General features: G+C 52.4%; 4 protein-coding genes across 4 annotated transcripts in view; 2 read left to right on the top strand and 2 right to left on the bottom strand.

Annotated features, from left to right (window-relative positions):
• NEUTE1DRAFT_59951 (uncharacterized protein) overlaps positions 1 to 3136 on the bottom strand; it is a gene marked incomplete at both ends in the record, with an annotated part of 4834 nt that extends 1698 nt beyond the window's left edge. The window contains 2 exons of the mRNA XM_009850992.1: positions 173 to 2167; positions 2236 to 3136. Of these exons, the coding sequence (XP_009849294.1) occupies positions 173 to 2167; positions 2236 to 2881 (2641 nt within the window). The remainder of the gene's footprint in view (positions 1 to 172; positions 2168 to 2235) is intronic.
• Positions 3137 to 5802: 2666 nt separating this feature from the next.
• On the top strand, positions 5803 to 6754 carry NEUTE1DRAFT_38076 (uncharacterized protein; the record flags this gene model as incomplete). Its single annotated transcript, XM_009850429.1, has 3 exons — positions 5803 to 5912; positions 6058 to 6206; positions 6324 to 6754. 3 exons carry the CDS (start codon positions 5803 to 5805, stop codon positions 6752 to 6754), a joined length of 690 nt encoding a protein of 229 aa, XP_009848731.1.
• A 1462-nt stretch (positions 6755 to 8216) lies between these two features.
• NEUTE1DRAFT_120891 (uncharacterized protein) lies at positions 8217 to 11533 on the top strand (the record flags this gene model as incomplete). Its single annotated transcript, XM_009850991.1, has 2 exons — positions 8217 to 8307; positions 8682 to 11533. The coding sequence occupies 2 exons, from the start codon at positions 8217 to 8219 to the stop codon at positions 11222 to 11224; spliced, it is 2634 nt and encodes an 877-aa protein (XP_009849293.1).
• A 124-nt stretch (positions 11534 to 11657) lies between these two features.
• NEUTE1DRAFT_120890 (kinesin heavy chain) lies at positions 11658 to 15176 on the bottom strand (the record flags this gene model as incomplete). The annotated part of the gene is made up of 3 exons (XM_009850990.1): positions 11658 to 12420; positions 12505 to 14927; positions 15054 to 15176. 3 exons carry the CDS (start codon positions 15174 to 15176, stop codon positions 12180 to 12182), a joined length of 2787 nt encoding a protein of 928 aa, XP_009849292.1.
• Between the last annotated feature and the right edge of the window lie 163 nt (positions 15177 to 15339).

Genomic DNA, 15339 nt, shown 5'->3' with positions numbered 1-15339 from the left:
TTGTGTTGTTGTTGTTGTTGTTGTTGTTGTTGTTGTTGTTGTTGTTGTTGTTGTTGTTGTTGTTGTTGTTGTTGTTGTTGTTGTTGTTGTTGTTGTGGTGGTGGTGGTGGTGGTGGTGGTGGTTGATGTGATGTTGGTGATATCGGCAATGCTTGCTCTTGAGCCGCCGCACTTCGCTGCGCAGCCATCTGCACCTGCATCAACCGGCTTTCTTCCTCCATGGTAAAGTTGGAACCCAAGGTCTCATTAGAACCGCGGGTTACCGAATCTGAACGTCTCCGAAGACCATCGACATCGACATCGACATCTCCTGCAAGTTGGTCGTTTTGTTCCACTGGATGTAGTCGACCGTCGAGCGTGATAATGCGGGTTACTGTCGGGTGATGATGCAGATGATGTGGAATAGGAAGTCGCACGTTTTCCGGCATTGGTCCGAGACAAACTATTTGGGTATGGATGGGATCGATGGGTGTGCGCTGGATTGCTGCGCTTCCGGGCAGTGGGGCCGGTCTACCGGTTGGCGATGTAGGGGATTCTGGACCGCCGTTAAAGTCGGATGAAGGGCTCACGGGTGATGGAAGGTATGTGTGAGGCGAATAAGGGGAGTGCAACGAGACTGGTGAGTGTGCGGGGGCCGGAGCGTCAGAACCTGTCGTCGTTGGAAAATAACGTAGCCGCACGGGAGAGGCTACGGTTATTGGTGATGGCAGATCGAATACTCTACCGGCCGCCCAGTCTGCGTATGGTGACAGGGGTGATGGCAGCGAGTTGGGAAGGGAGTCGGTGTTGGCGTACGTGGGCGATGATCCGGATGATGTTTCTTCGCTGGGACGGTTATGAACGGGGGTTACATCCTGTGCTGACTTCTCAAGGGGATATCCAGCAGCACGCTCGTTGTGCTCTGTTGTCCGTGTGTAGGTTGGTACCGGTCCCTGAAGTTGGCGTTCGAGCTTTTGCCGCGCCGCCTCATAGTCGCTCGTCACCCGAGGACCATCCAGCCCCATGTTTGGGTCGTTGTTTCCAATGTCATTATTGTCCAACTCGATCGGCTCAGGTGGAACTGGTAGTTCGAATACCTGATGATGAGCGTCCGCACTGACTTCGACGGGTTCGGTCATAATCGCCTGCGATTTTTGCGATGATTGTTTCCTTGACCTCCTCCTTCCAACAAACATCGACAGCATTCGGCTGACCGGGTTCTGCGTTGGTTCATTGTGTATGGGGGTAACCTCCTCTGAGTTGTGTTCCAGTTTACGGGCCTGGTTTTTCTTCACCTTCGATCCTCGCCGGCAACACAAGAACGATATCAGTCCAATCACACTGCCTGCCGCAAAAGCACTAACCACGATCGCCACCGTTTGTCCCACACCCAACGGCTTCTTGGCCACCTTCTTCACCGGGGGGCCCTCAGGATAAGGACTATTCGGAGGCCTTTCGATAGCCTGTAAGGAGTGATTGGTGGCGGAGTTGTCAGGAAACAGCGCTTGATGGATAGAAAATGCGGCCTTGTCGTACTTTGTGATGATATATGCTTCCTGCATGAATACTCGGCCGATGATATACTGATTATTGTTTGTTTCGTTTGTTGATCGCGTCAAAGGAAAATACGGTATGCTCGATTCATTGAACTTGATGATATTCTTCCAAGGATAACGCAGGACCTGTGCAAATGCTGCAGGAGGGATGGTGATGTTGACCACTCCCGGCATGTTGAGGGGGTAACCGAAGTTGTCGCTGTTGTCGTAGCTGGAGACGGTAAACGTGAACGATAGTTCATCGATGGATTTCATGCGCTTGTATCTCAGATATTGTTCTCCTCCGTTCGCAAAGACATAAACACCAAGGTCCGCCCTCCAAACCAGGTCGAGAATAGAAGCAATACGTTCGCAAATGTCGGTTGGAAGCCATAGAAACGGCGTTGACGAGTCAATCATTGCGGTAATAGAATCATTCATGGCGACGAGAGTCTGAGATGTCGATGTCCAATTCCCAGGTGCCTTGTCCAACGACGGGACTTGAGCAGTAAGGCCGCGAAGTCGTACCGTGGGCGCTCGGTCATTAGAATCTGCGGTTGAGTTTCCTATGTAGAGCCTGAACGTTGTATCATGTGGCACAAATCTCAGTGTATCATAACCCCCAAAAGTCAACGAGGCATGTGTACCCTTTGCTAAATAAAATCAGTTCTGATCGCTCAAAGTCTTGGAGGTAAAACAATCATAAGCCTCAACTACTTACTAGTAGTGTCACGGTAGTACGCCCCTGCCGTATATCCGTAGCTGTGACTAGGAATCATGCCATTCACTTCGACGAGTTGGGGAATGAGAGGTTTGGTAACGTTCGAGCCTATACTGCCTTGAGTCACGCCAAGTCCGATATAACCTTGATAGTATTCGGTAGCATTGACAGCAGCAATCAGTACACCGTCAACGGAGGTGGCGGAGCTGGCCATTGTGTCGACGAAGGCAACCGTATCCAAGCCATAGTCGCCATTTCTTTGAACTCCGGTGTGGTTCATACCCAGCTCGTAAGCACCTGCTCCCAAGGTTTGCCATGTCTCCGAGATGTGGTAGTCAAAGACGCCGCCACGAGCGTCCACGCATGGTAGGTTACCTGGGCCTGATGTGCAACCGCCGGCCCCAATAACCCACGTCTCGGACAGGGCAGTGGCAGGTGTGAGGTAAACGATCTGAGCGGGAGAACCCACGGCGAACATGAAGTTTGACCAGGTGCCGTCGATACCATACCATTCCCCGGACGGTTGAACCCATACTGGTTCTGGTGATGAAGTTGCCGTTGTACCTGCACGGACAAGTGAAGGCACCGATGACAGGAGCAAGAAGCGAGTAGGAATCACGGCGAAAGAGAGGTAGGGTAACCGCATTTTCGCAGTAGCGCGACCCGAGTTGGCGTTGTCGTAGACGGACAGACAGCCGGACTGGGGACGCAAGCGTCCAAGGCTATGTCTGTCACCAGAAGTACCGGAACGACCAGCAGCAAGAGGGGAGCGAAGGTCGAAGTCGGGGTCCTAAGACATGGAGAAGGACGAACTGGTATTCCATGAGCCGCGATCAAGCTCCGGTCCGATCCACGCCTGTGCCCTATACAGATTCAAGAAGCCGTAACACTCAGTCGAGGAGTGGAAGCTGTCGTACTACCTATGTAAGGCAGGTCTGTTCTGTCCCCGGATGAAAATACGCCTTGTTTCCAGTGTCCCAGGAGGGCAAAGCCCATTCGTTCCACAGGCCCGGTGTGAGAGTACCTGTAAGGCGTTCGTCTTTCTCTCCAAGTGCGAGCGGGTTGACTGGTAGCCGGACAGGAACCTGGACTGGACTGGACTGGACCGGGACCTGGACCAAAAAGGACGAACACACCCAAAAGCCAGGGACCAATGATGTTGAAGAGATGTGCGGGCAACTAGACGAACGATGGTCGAGGTGGTGCCAAAAGACGGGACGGGGGGATGATCTGGTACCCAGGGTAGGTAGCGAGCTGTGTGTGTAATGATGGGACGACGGCAAAGACCAGCCGCTCGGATCGAACGCGATGGCTAGGGATAAGAGAGAGCGAGAGAGAGAGAGAGAGCGGAAAAGAGCGTGGGCAAGAGAAGGAAGCTGAAGCTTCCGGATGGCGAAGAGGGAAGGATGATAGATTAAAGTTGTCGGCCTAGAGGTAGGTACGTAGTAGGTGGTGTCAGCTGCGAGACAATGTACGACTACTGAGAGACCACCAAGGGTAACTACAAAGGACGGATTCCAGGTTCCCGGCCTGTCGTGGCACTCTGTTGTACTTGAATACAGGTTGTACAAGACCATACCGGGAAATGGAATGAGCCTGCCTCCCTTGAGACCGAGAATACTGGACAGAGCAATGTCTGCGCAGACGGACGGGTAGGGAAAGAGATGGTCCTACGTTGTACGGCCGCGGGACACTTGTCTGATTCGGAAGGATCAGCGCTTGACAAGTGGACGACGCGGGTCCTGACAGCACCTCAGTCTTCTCGGTTGGCGGGCACGAGGCGGGCTGGAGAGACAAGTCAGAGACACTGGTCGTCCGTCACCGTGGTCAGCAGATAAGCAGAGCAAATACCTCTAGACAGAGAAAAGGAAGTGTCCCGAGTTCCTGGCATTCCATTCCACAGTTGTTGGAAGCGAGGAGAGGCTATGACCGGGCATCCAGACATGTCTCTCCCCACCTCTCCCCGTCTTGACTGGTGGTGATGTAGCTTTAACAAGTGGATATCTCAACCTGTCCATTGTTCGCACGTGCTTGTCAAGGGGACACTCAAGATGGAAATATATCTTGATGGCATGATTTAAATTATGCACATGTCGTGAGGCCTCTGTTCGTTTCCGCCCGTTGTCTCTGTTTCGAGATATACGCATGTCAGTTAGAAGGAAAAGGGTCTCCGATGTTTTTGAAGGTTGTGCTGTTCAGTTAGTGTAGATGAGCGGTTACCCGAACCTTAGCTCTTACTTAGCCGAAGCTTAGGTACATAGTCCGGTAGGTATCTTGGGAGCTTGGGTAAAGAGTTTAGCGACCTACATACCTACAAGTAGGAACGACTGGGGCCCAATCACCGGCTGTAACTTATTGGTTCCTCCAATCCTCCGATGCCGTGCAGGGCATTTTTTTAAAGCCACAATCATCAATCTCAACGGCTTAGTTTCCATGTTGTTTTCTTTTCCCTCTTCTTTCCTTTTTTTTTTTTTTTTTTTTTTTTTGTTTACTTTTTCTTTCCACGCGGCCACACATGCAATGTTAGACGTCTCCCTAATTTCATTTTCAATGACATGCACAGGACTCGTCCCTCATCAGCAGGGACACTGCGAACAGTCTCCGAAGGCCATCACCACACCGCGATCTCGCAATGCAACCTCCATGCTTCGACAATCATCCAGATGGGACTTGGGCGAACCGCACCTGTCGCTGGCATGCAAGTCCCATAGGGCAATGGCGCAAGGGAGTGACGAGCATGCCGACCCCGAGCCCCGGTGGCAATGGGATGTGTGATGGCACCTCCGCCAGTTACCCAGTCACACTTCACCCAACCACACCGGATTTGACTTGTCTTGAAGCTTATCTGCCGAGGCGAGCAAGGCTTGCGAGGATTCCAGAGAAAGGCACCACTAGATTGAATATCTTACGTGGAGGTCCAAGCCCCGAACGCTAAATCCGAATGCGCATGTTGACATACTGCCATCGTGGACAACGGGACACTGGCGACTTGTTATACTATAGGCATGGACCCTCCATATAAACCACAACCATGTGTACCTCCGCATTGCCATTGCAGGCCTAGCAAAAGTCACATACGTGCCGTCAAACGCGGGGACCACGGCTCCATTGATGCCACCCGGTTGAAACGCAAGTGCCGGTGAAACGGGCTCATGTTCTGGGGTAAAACGAGGAGGGCAGTCGAGTTGCAAAGTTGGCGGTTTGCTCGTGGCTTCACTAGATAGGGGTTCAAGAGACGAACGTGGCCTACCTATTCCCCGACCTCAACCTACATCTCGTGCTCCGGTCTGTGGGCTATCCTGTTGGGCCAACAACGACTTAGAGGTCGTTATGGATGAAGTCAACCCGAACCGGACCCACCAATATGAGGGCGACCAATATAGTTCGCCGTCAACAGCGTGAGATCACTTTGGATAAATGCGCGGCTGTGATTTTGCCAAAACTTCCTGTCAAGTAGCCACCCGTACCAGCCCGTGTGGCCTTCGACATAACGGATCTCTCTTGCTTGTCCCATTATACCCAGCACCCTAGCAGTCTATCTTTCGTCCCTTCCCTCATCTGTAAGACATGAGATTGAGGGTATTCGACTACGTTGGCGCGTCTATCATGTGTAACTCGATGGTCAATGACGATACGAACACCGGCGACGTCAAGGCATTCCAACGGCGATCACGAACGTATACGTTCATCTAATAACTATGGTACAATATCTGAACATCAAGAATCACCAACGGGCTGTCCGGACCTCGCTTGTCGAGTCTTTCCATTGGCTGCCGAACGGGTTTCATGACTGCAGTCGGAGCGATCTATGCGTTCTTGTAGAACGCTCGCAATGCCACCGAGGGTTCAGCTCTCGGCATCTTGCGTCGCTCTACAGCCCAGCCGCCCAGATCATTCAAATAGTAAAGGTTCGAATCTCTATGACGACCTATTAAAGGACAACAAGCATGCGGTGGAAAACCTACAAACAAGTTGAGATGCACACTCCTCGGATTCCTCTCAAGCCTCCAGGTTCAAGGATACCGATTCTGTGGAGGGTCAGCACATGCGTCGTATTTCCTGCCAAGCCAGCACATATGACTCTGTAGCTGTTGATATGCACTACCGTGTACATCTGAGTATGTTTGGGCACCTCGGCTTGTTGGCAACTTGTCGCAACATCAGTAGTGAGGGTTCCCAATTGCCGGAGATGGCGTTGCTGTTGGATATCGCCTCCCCTCCTCTCCGCGCCCATCCGCAGCGTCCACACACTCGTGGCGCAAGATGTCCTCGGCCTGCTGAGAAAAAGTCTCACTATTTCGCCGAGGTGCTGGATCTTGAATACATGACGCCTCTGCGTTGGCATGAACACGTCGAATTGCACTGTCGAGTTGCTCAAACAGCTCGCGTCTCCAATCATATCGGCAGTCACCATAGGGACATCTGTTTCATTCATCATGGAGGAGGAGGACGCTTGCGTGATATACCCAAGACGGCCAAAGTCAAACAGCAACAAAATTATGTCTCTTCCAGAGACTGAAGGTATACATTAGATACTTCAGTTTGAGTTCACGAAAGGAGCAAAAACATGCGTCTTTTCCTATCTTGCATGCTGCTGACAGAAAGACATAGCTAGTGGGATCACATCCTTCTGCTGTAACATCTGAGCCAGGAACGTCTCGGGAGAAGGTTCCATGATTCTCGCGGCAAAGCTGATGATCAGCCGAGTGCCTGTACCGCGTAAAATGTAGACGAGTTGCCGTCTTGTATTTACGCCAATGGTACCATCCACCAAGGGATCGCATGCATATCATCGAGCTCTGGCTTTTCCTTATTCCCGCCACGCCCCATCCTGTCCGAGGGGTCTCGCCATTTCCAAGGTAGCACAAAGGTGGTGGTTCGCCTCCTCGCAGATACAGCGAATTCTTGTCAGTGTAGTGTAGTGTAGTGTATTGTGCTGTAGGATTTCCCACTACCTACGACGCACCATTAAAAAGAAAAGTAGCCAACGTCGGTGTGGTGTTGCTACCCGTCATATTACATACAACGGCTTTATCAGATAGATTCCCCTTATACCCACGCAAGGCAGCTTCCAGATGGACCTCATTGATTACTTTGCCCAGCTAAAAAAAAAAAAATCGGATGAATCCTTTGTTAACAGAACGCCTCGGAGTTTCGATCTGACTAATGAACGACCATTCCATCTTTATGTCTCTACACTATTAGTTTCACTCTGATGGTCGGAGGCGAGGAACTTGGGGACCCTAGATTTTCTCGATGAGTCCTTACGTCGCCTCATTCCGTTGACCCCTTCCCCGGTCTTCCCACATACGTACCTACATACAGCTGCAGTGATGCACGGTATACCATGCCGCGTAGCTCTTCCATTCAGTCCTTCTGGGCATTACACTATGCTTTTTCACTGCACCTTGTTGCTCTCAATTTCCTCCTCTTGGAAAACCTCAGTTTCTCCCGGCGTTGTTGGTGCCGGCGTTATTTCAGCTAATAAACATACTTACAGTGCGGCCTGGAACGACAAAAATTCCTAGACCTAATAGTGTACAAGACGCCCCTGATTTTTCCGAGACTATTCACCAGTCACACGGAAATAATGGAAGGAAAAAGGTCGCGAAGAGGCGGAGAGGCGCAATTGGGTTTGGATTGAGTGAGACCGGCTTCTCTGCTCGTGGCCTGCTGCCCGCACCCGTCTCGTCGACGCAGTGTAGTAAGCAATTGCTCTTCCGCTCGAATTAGACAAGACACTATATATCATGCGCATTTCCATCTGGGGTTTCCCGTCTCAGACTATTAGTTCACTATTCTCTCTTGTCCTTTTTCTTATGCTTTGTGTTATTGAGAACTACCACGGACGGCTCCCCAGTTGTAATTGTCATCCGCCCCTTTCTGACGCCATGGCCGCTGCACCTTGATGACACTGAACTCTTTTATGGTTCTCTTGACTCTGATTCTGAGGAAAATCGATTGAGGTTTTTTTTTAATTCATGTTGATCAACGACAGTATGGTTATGGGCAAGCGAAAACTGCCTTCGGTCGCATTGCTTCTATGTCTTGGTGTAGAGACTGTTCGAGGAGGTAAGCCGTCGTGCGTTTGAGATTACAACGCTCACCAATATCTCTAACCTGTTCCTCAGGCTATCATCTACCTCGGAATGTCACCGTCAGCAGCATTCCGGAGGCTCATAGTCAGAGCACCACAGTCGGTTCAGGTGAAACACACATCTCACCATCCCCAGTTAGGGGTACAGTTGAGGTGACGAGTGCCCATCAAACCTCTATTGTGCTTGAGATACAGACGGTGGGACTTGAGAGTCAACACTCTTTGCAACCCAACCCGCAAGATGCCTCGAAATCAGCGATCTCAGCACCGCCAATATCGATAGTGCTGACGGAATTCAATCCATCTTCAGTGGCACCACCGAGGGCTGTATCGACAACTTTTATCATAGTATTGTCTCCATCGCTTACAGACCCCAGTGACGGTATCGGGACTTCCGTCTCTACGCTCGATTACTCCTCCCGCATCGACGAAGAAGGATCCACCATTACAACCACCCAGTTGCCCTCTACGTCGGACTTTACTTCATCCTCATCCCTAGCTTGGAACTATGAACCGGTTGAGCAAAAGAGCGAGTCGCCCGGTCAGAACGATGCGATGCCCACGGTAGGGGCTGTACCGGGTGGGATTGTTATGGTTCCTCCTGAAATTCCTCCATGGATGGAACAGACAGCGTCATTTTGGGATGATGTCTCTTTGGGTCAGCCACCGGTGGACATACCGACCTCTTGGGACTACGTTCCTACCACAACTACCTCGGATTTCACTTCCACGCAAACCATCCACGCTCCTTCCACTCGAGGGCAGTTCTGGAATCAGACGTCAGCGCCCTACTACAATCAGCCATCAACATCGATTACCAGGGCCTCGGTTTTTCCAAACACCACGACAACGTTATCATCAAGTACTATCAGCCACTGTCAGCCATCAGATCTGACGGCAACTATCACAAGTTGGGAAGTTGTGCACACAAGTACCATCACATGGGTCGGCAATCCAGCGAATTACACGCAGCCTTACCCGACGCTTATTCCGCCTTCCGTCGAGACCATCCCGCCGTGTATAGATCTGGTAACGAAAACAACACCACCTCCTGGGATTACATTAACCACCTGCTTTACCGTCACTGCGAGTGGCTCGGGGACAAGATCATGCACATTGACAGTCAGCACCAATAGTTGGGGATACGGTCCTCAGACTTCAACAACTATCAGGTATGCACCCACAGTTACCTTCATCACGACAGACAAGAACCCGGCGGTTATGTACTCGCCAATCCAGACCCCAAACTATGGCGTAACCAACGACGTCACAAAGTCACCTCGGCCTACGGCTGTAAGCGTTGATCCGGTTGACCCACCAGCGTACAACACGTTCGACAGTAATAACAGCCCTGGCGAGGTAACCAAACCTGTACCCAAGCCAGTTACCGTAATAGTGAAGCCTACGGAGGTAATCATTGGCAGTTCCACGATCACTGACAATCCGGCGACCAAGACATATACCGTCGTAGTGGGCGGTGAAACCTTCACGGTTGGACCAACTCAGGTAATAGGAGGTGGTGCTACCGTGACCAGGCCGTCTACAAGTAAAGGAGGAGGAGCACGAGAAGGAGGAGCAGGAGATATCATTTACGCCCCCGTACCCACAAGCACCAAACTCAACGACCTGCCCATCATCGTGAGCTCTTCCGTGGCCGTGATCGGTACCGGAAGTTCCACCTTCACCCTACCCCTTACGCCCACCACAGTCATCGTCGAAGGCCATACCATCAGCATCGGACCCAGCGGAATTGCCATCATCGACCCCAAAGGTAACCCCATCATTGCGACCGTCACCCTTCCCCCGCTTCGCGAGCAAACTATCACCATCCGCCCCGGCTCCAACAATAACAACAACGAACCCATAACCACCACCGTCGACGGAGTCCCCATCACCATCATTAGCTCCTCCGTAGCCATCATCGGCGCCGGTACCGGCAGCTCCAAATCTACACTCACCTTCCCCGTTTCGGGCTCCTCACCCACCACCATCACCATCGTCAACAACGGCAGCCAGCATACCCTCACTCTCGGACCCTCCGGCATCACCCTCACCGCACCCCTTCCCTCCTACGTCATCGCCACAGCATCTTCAGTCATCACCATCCAGACCCTCTCCATGTCTCTCCCTTCAGTGACATCCATTTCTCCACCACCCTCAACAGCAACAGAAGTCGTGGTAGTAGGTGGCTCCTTAGTAACCGCCATTGGCCGGTCTGTGGTAGCCATCTACGGAACTACCATTACTTATACCACTCTCTCCTCCCCCTTGACGACGGTGGTCACCGAAGGGGGGGAGGATACCATTGTCCTCGACCCATCTGCTGGAATCTTGATCACCCACCATAACCACCCTTATCTGGAGGCATCAGCAGCAGCAGCAGCAGCAGAGGTGACGGTAACAACCCTAGGCGGCGCGCACGCTAACCCCTCTGCTACCGAGTTCGCAGTAGTCGGCGGCGCGACGATTACCAAGGTGGGCGCGTCGGTGGTGGTGGTGGATGGGGTTAGTTATACCGTTGGTCCTTCTGCGACCTTCACTGGAGGTAAGGATGGCACAACAATGATAACGACGGTGTTGAGCGGTGGTGGACAGACGGTCACTATTGGGCCAAAAGGGGTGGTGGTGGGGACCATGACGATTGAGTATCCTTTTATTGGAGGTGACGAAGAGGATGGGAGTAGTACGACGGTTATTTTTCCCGGTGGAGGGCCGGAGGCTGCGGGGACGGCGACGGCGACGGCCGATGATACCTCGGGGTCGGGGTCGGGGTCGGGGTCAGCAAAGGATGAAAATGATGATGAGGATGCTGGTACCTCGCTTGAGGTGGTGTGGAGGGTTATGATGTTGGGATTGAGCGTGGCGGGGGCGGTTGGGGTGTTTGGGTTGTAATTGTGAGTAAGTCATCCCTTCAATGCTGTTTTATTCTTTCATATTCAGTCTGTCTTCAGTCTGTTTTTCTCTCTCTTCATATCCAGAGTGATTTAAAAGAAGCGACGTTGTCATCAGTGCTGGGTTGGGTGATAAACACCTAACGATGGCACATTCCGGTGCAAATGGCGAGATGCCTCTTCTTACAGGAAGGACTCTCCCATATTGTTCTTGTTCGGTTCGGTGTCTGCGGTTTGGGTTTTGTACAGGAGTGAACAAATATGATAGATGTGGTGACGACTCTATCAAGGAAGAAAAGTCTTTGTTTTTCACATGTTCATCATCAACATAACATATGGTGACTTCCTCGTGATACATGATTGTCCAACTTAAACGACGGGACAAGACGGAACCAGCAATTACTGCACATATTTGACCGTGAGAGGCAATCTGTATGTAATGTCTCATCGCAATGCAGAAACCCTATAACCAAGTAGCTGACAATATATGTGGAAGAAAATGCTGCGCGTGGTCGGGTTCCATCCTCCTATATCTCTAAACAGTAAACGAACACAGATATCTCATCGTCGCATTTCGTAGTCATCATCATCCCGGTTCGTATTGAACCGTCAACTATGTAACTGACTGACTCATTGACACCTAAAACAACAAACGGGCTGCTTTCCTTACACTAATTCTACCAAGTAGATCTAAATGCTCCCGCCTTCTTCCAGCTTCCTTCTTAGCCAGAGTGTTCCATCCATCCTTCCATCATACCTCCCGCCCACCACGTAATCATTTCGTTCCATTCATGACATGAGAGTTTCTTTACCTTTGTGTTTGTGTTTTCTTTGTTGATGTTGACTGCTGTGTATCCACTTGTTCGTTGGTTTCGTTCTTGTGCAAGCGCCTCTTTCTTTCTATGCAAACAGACCCCCTACAACCCGCACATCTATGGTCTTCTTCACCTCGTTCCTTACGACTTCTGGAAGAACCAACTCGATCTCTTATTCTCGGGCGGATTCTGCTGCAGAGTGGCAATGGTGGGGTTCGTAGCCGTGGCACCGGCAACGGCGTCGCCGCCACCGCGGAGCGGCTTAGCGATCCTGCTGCCGATGCTGAACCCGCCGAGGCCGGCGTCGGTGCCGAGGCCCCGCGTGCTACCGGCCTTGGCGGCCTCCAGCCGGTCCTTGACGGCAGCGAGCTGCACCTCAAACCTAGTGCAATAGGAAGACGGAAGGTTAGCGCTGATACTGATGATAATGAGGGCGTGAAGCAATAACAGAGGGGTAAACACGTACTTGTGATTCGCCTGGGCCATCTTCTCCTGGCTTTCCTGAAGCAGGCTCTCGAGGCTCTGAATCCGCTCATTTCTCGCCATCAATTTGCGCTCGGCAATCGCCACCTCCTTCTTGAGAGCAGAGTTCTGCTCCACAAGCTGGCGCTGAACCTGCGTCAGTTGTTCGAGGTTGCGCTCGAGGAAAGCCATCTTTTTCTGCTGAGCGCGGTTGTTGCTGCTGCGGAGCACGTTGTTATACTGCTCGCGCGTCTCGTCGAGGGAGATCTCCAATTCGACCACGCGCTCGCAGCGGTTCTGCAGATCGCGCATCAAGCTCTTCTTCATGACGTCGAACTCGGCCAGCTGCTGCTGGACGGTCTTGCCGTTGGCCATGGCAACTCCGGCACCGCCGGCTTTGACACGGCGCTGAAGGTCGTCGACCAAAGCCTTGAGGTGCTCCGTTTCCGAGTTCTTCAGGGCGATATCAGCCTTGAGCTGCTCGACAAGCTCAACCTGGACAGCCGACTTGTCCGAGAGCGACTTGGCAAGGAGGGCCTTGACCTCTTCTTTATCAGCCTCGGTAAGGTTCCGAGACAAGAGCTCCTCGTGCTCTTGCTGAAGAGCCTCAAGACGGGCCTCAAGTTCAGCCCGCTTGCGAGCCTCCGCATCGCTCGAGGCGGCGCTGAAGCTCGACAGTTCAGCTTGACGCACGAAACCCTGGGTCTCCACGAGCTTCTCCCTGAGTGCCTTGATATCCTCAGGAGGAATGGCGTCACCAGCAGAGCTGATCTCAAAGAGGGCATCTAATTGCGCAATCGCATCGGCAACTGCCCGTTCATTATCGCTGAAAACGTCACCAGAAAGATCAAAGCCAGCCATCATCTTGGCCATCTTCTCCGCCTTCTTCTTCTCCTTCTCGTCCAACACAGCGCTGGTCTCCTTGGCGCTCATCTTCATATCGAGCATCTGCTGTTTGACCTCGTCAAGCTCGGCCGTGAGCTCCGAGTTGGCATCCTTGAGGCCGTCAATGGTGATTTGGGCCTCCTTGTTCTCGAAGGCCAGCCTCTCCAGTTGCATCTTGAACTCGTTGGACTCGCTAATCAACCTCTCGTTCTCCTTTCCAAGCTTGCTGTCGTGGTCCTTGAGAGCGATGAGCTCTTCCTTTGTCTCTCGCAGTTGTCTCTCGGCAGCCGCCGCGATACTTTCCTTCTCCGCAATCTGGTCTTGCAGCTCGTTCTCGCGACGCAGGAACTCTTCCCGTTCATCCTTATCCAAGGGCAAGCTGGGGGTTCCAGCTCGGTCTGAGATAGCAGGGGTCTCCGCGCGGCTTTCAGGCAGGAGCCGCGACGGTGTCGATGGACGGGCTGTTGTCGAGGCTGATTTCGAAGGGGTGATCGCGAGCTCCAAAGGTGGTACCCATTTCTCCTTGGGCACAGTCTCGCCACCACGCCACACTTGCACTTCGCTTTCCAGGTTGACGATATAGTTCTCGAAGGACGTGATCTGGGTCTTGGCCTTGGCAAGCATCTGCTTGAGCTCGGCCGGGCTGAGTTCGGCGTTGACTTTCGCTTTGTTCTTGATCGACTTTGCTCTCATACCGAAACGCAGCGTACTTAATGTTTCGGCATCGTTGTAACTACTGGGTGAACAGTTGATAATGAGTGTTGTTCGACTGTTACCACCCAACGATTCTTGCAGAATACGGGTGAGCTTCGAGTCTCGATAAGGAACGTGGGAGGATTTGCCGTCTGTCAGGGCATTGATGACCATACCAAGAGCACTCAAACTCTTGTTGATCTTCTTTGCTTCCTCCAGCGTCTGACCACTGGCACCTGTCTTGCCGACTTTTTCGGAACCAGCCAGATCGACCAAGAAAAGCTGACCGCTCTTGGCCGAGCCCGTCTCCACGTTCTTCTGGGTGATGGTGATAACGAAGATGGAATGCGAGCGCGACGACTCCTGGTTCATGTTGGTCGCAGCCACAGCTCTTGCGTTGCCACCCCTGCGCATGACTTCGTATACTTCCTGGACGCTCGAGACGTAGATCTCGAGCAGACCCTTGACGTAGACACCGCGGTTCTTTTCTTCGTGAACTGGCAGGTTGTCGTTCTGAGGCGCCAAAAGATCACGGATCCGCTCCATGTAGATTTCCATATAGCTGACCCGGACGGTATACTCGATGTTTGCTGCGCTAGACAAGATACTGGTAAAGATTTGCTCGACGATTCTTGGAATAACACCTCTGCCATCAGGGTCGTCTATACTGGTACCCATCATGGTGTATGATTTACCGGCACCCGTCTGGCCGTAGGCGAAGACAGTACCGTTGTAGCCATTGAGAATATCGTCGACGGTAGGCTTGATCGAGAAATCGAAGATGTCGGATTGCTTGCATGACATGTCAAACACCCGATCAAAGGTGAAGGAACCCTGCGCTTCTTTCGACTATGGGCAAAAACAGATGGGTTAGCCACTGCGGTGCGACTGCATTCAGGCGCGTGAAGGATATGGCAAGGTAGGCACAAGGGCATTGTGAGGTGCGAGACCTAGGGGGCAGAAGAAGTTGCTCACATCGACTGTACAGGTATCCGGGCCCTGGAAGGTGACGATGGGCTGGCCGCCGGACTCGATTTCGACCCTGTTCTGGGGCCTAAATCGAGCCACGACCTTGATACTATTCGCACTTGACGACATTATGGCGATTCCCTTGCAGCGCTGGGTAGCGCACTGTCATGAAAGGCGGCGCGGCCGATGTTGTCGGGGAGGATGGGTGGTGGAGTGAGGGGGGGAGAGGGGGGGGAGAGGGGAGATGGACAAGGAGCCCGGCCGCCTGCAGCAGAGAGATAGAGAAGCAGGG

The sequence above is a fragment of the Neurospora tetrasperma genome (assembly GCF_000213175.1).
Source record: "Neurospora tetrasperma FGSC 2508 unplaced genomic scaffold NEUTE1scaffold_2, whole genome shotgun sequence".
Classification (NCBI taxonomy): domain Eukaryota; kingdom Fungi; phylum Ascomycota; class Sordariomycetes; order Sordariales; family Sordariaceae; genus Neurospora; species Neurospora tetrasperma.
Note: the sequence above shows the minus strand (reverse complement) of the source record. Positions and strands in the feature narration are given on the sequence as shown.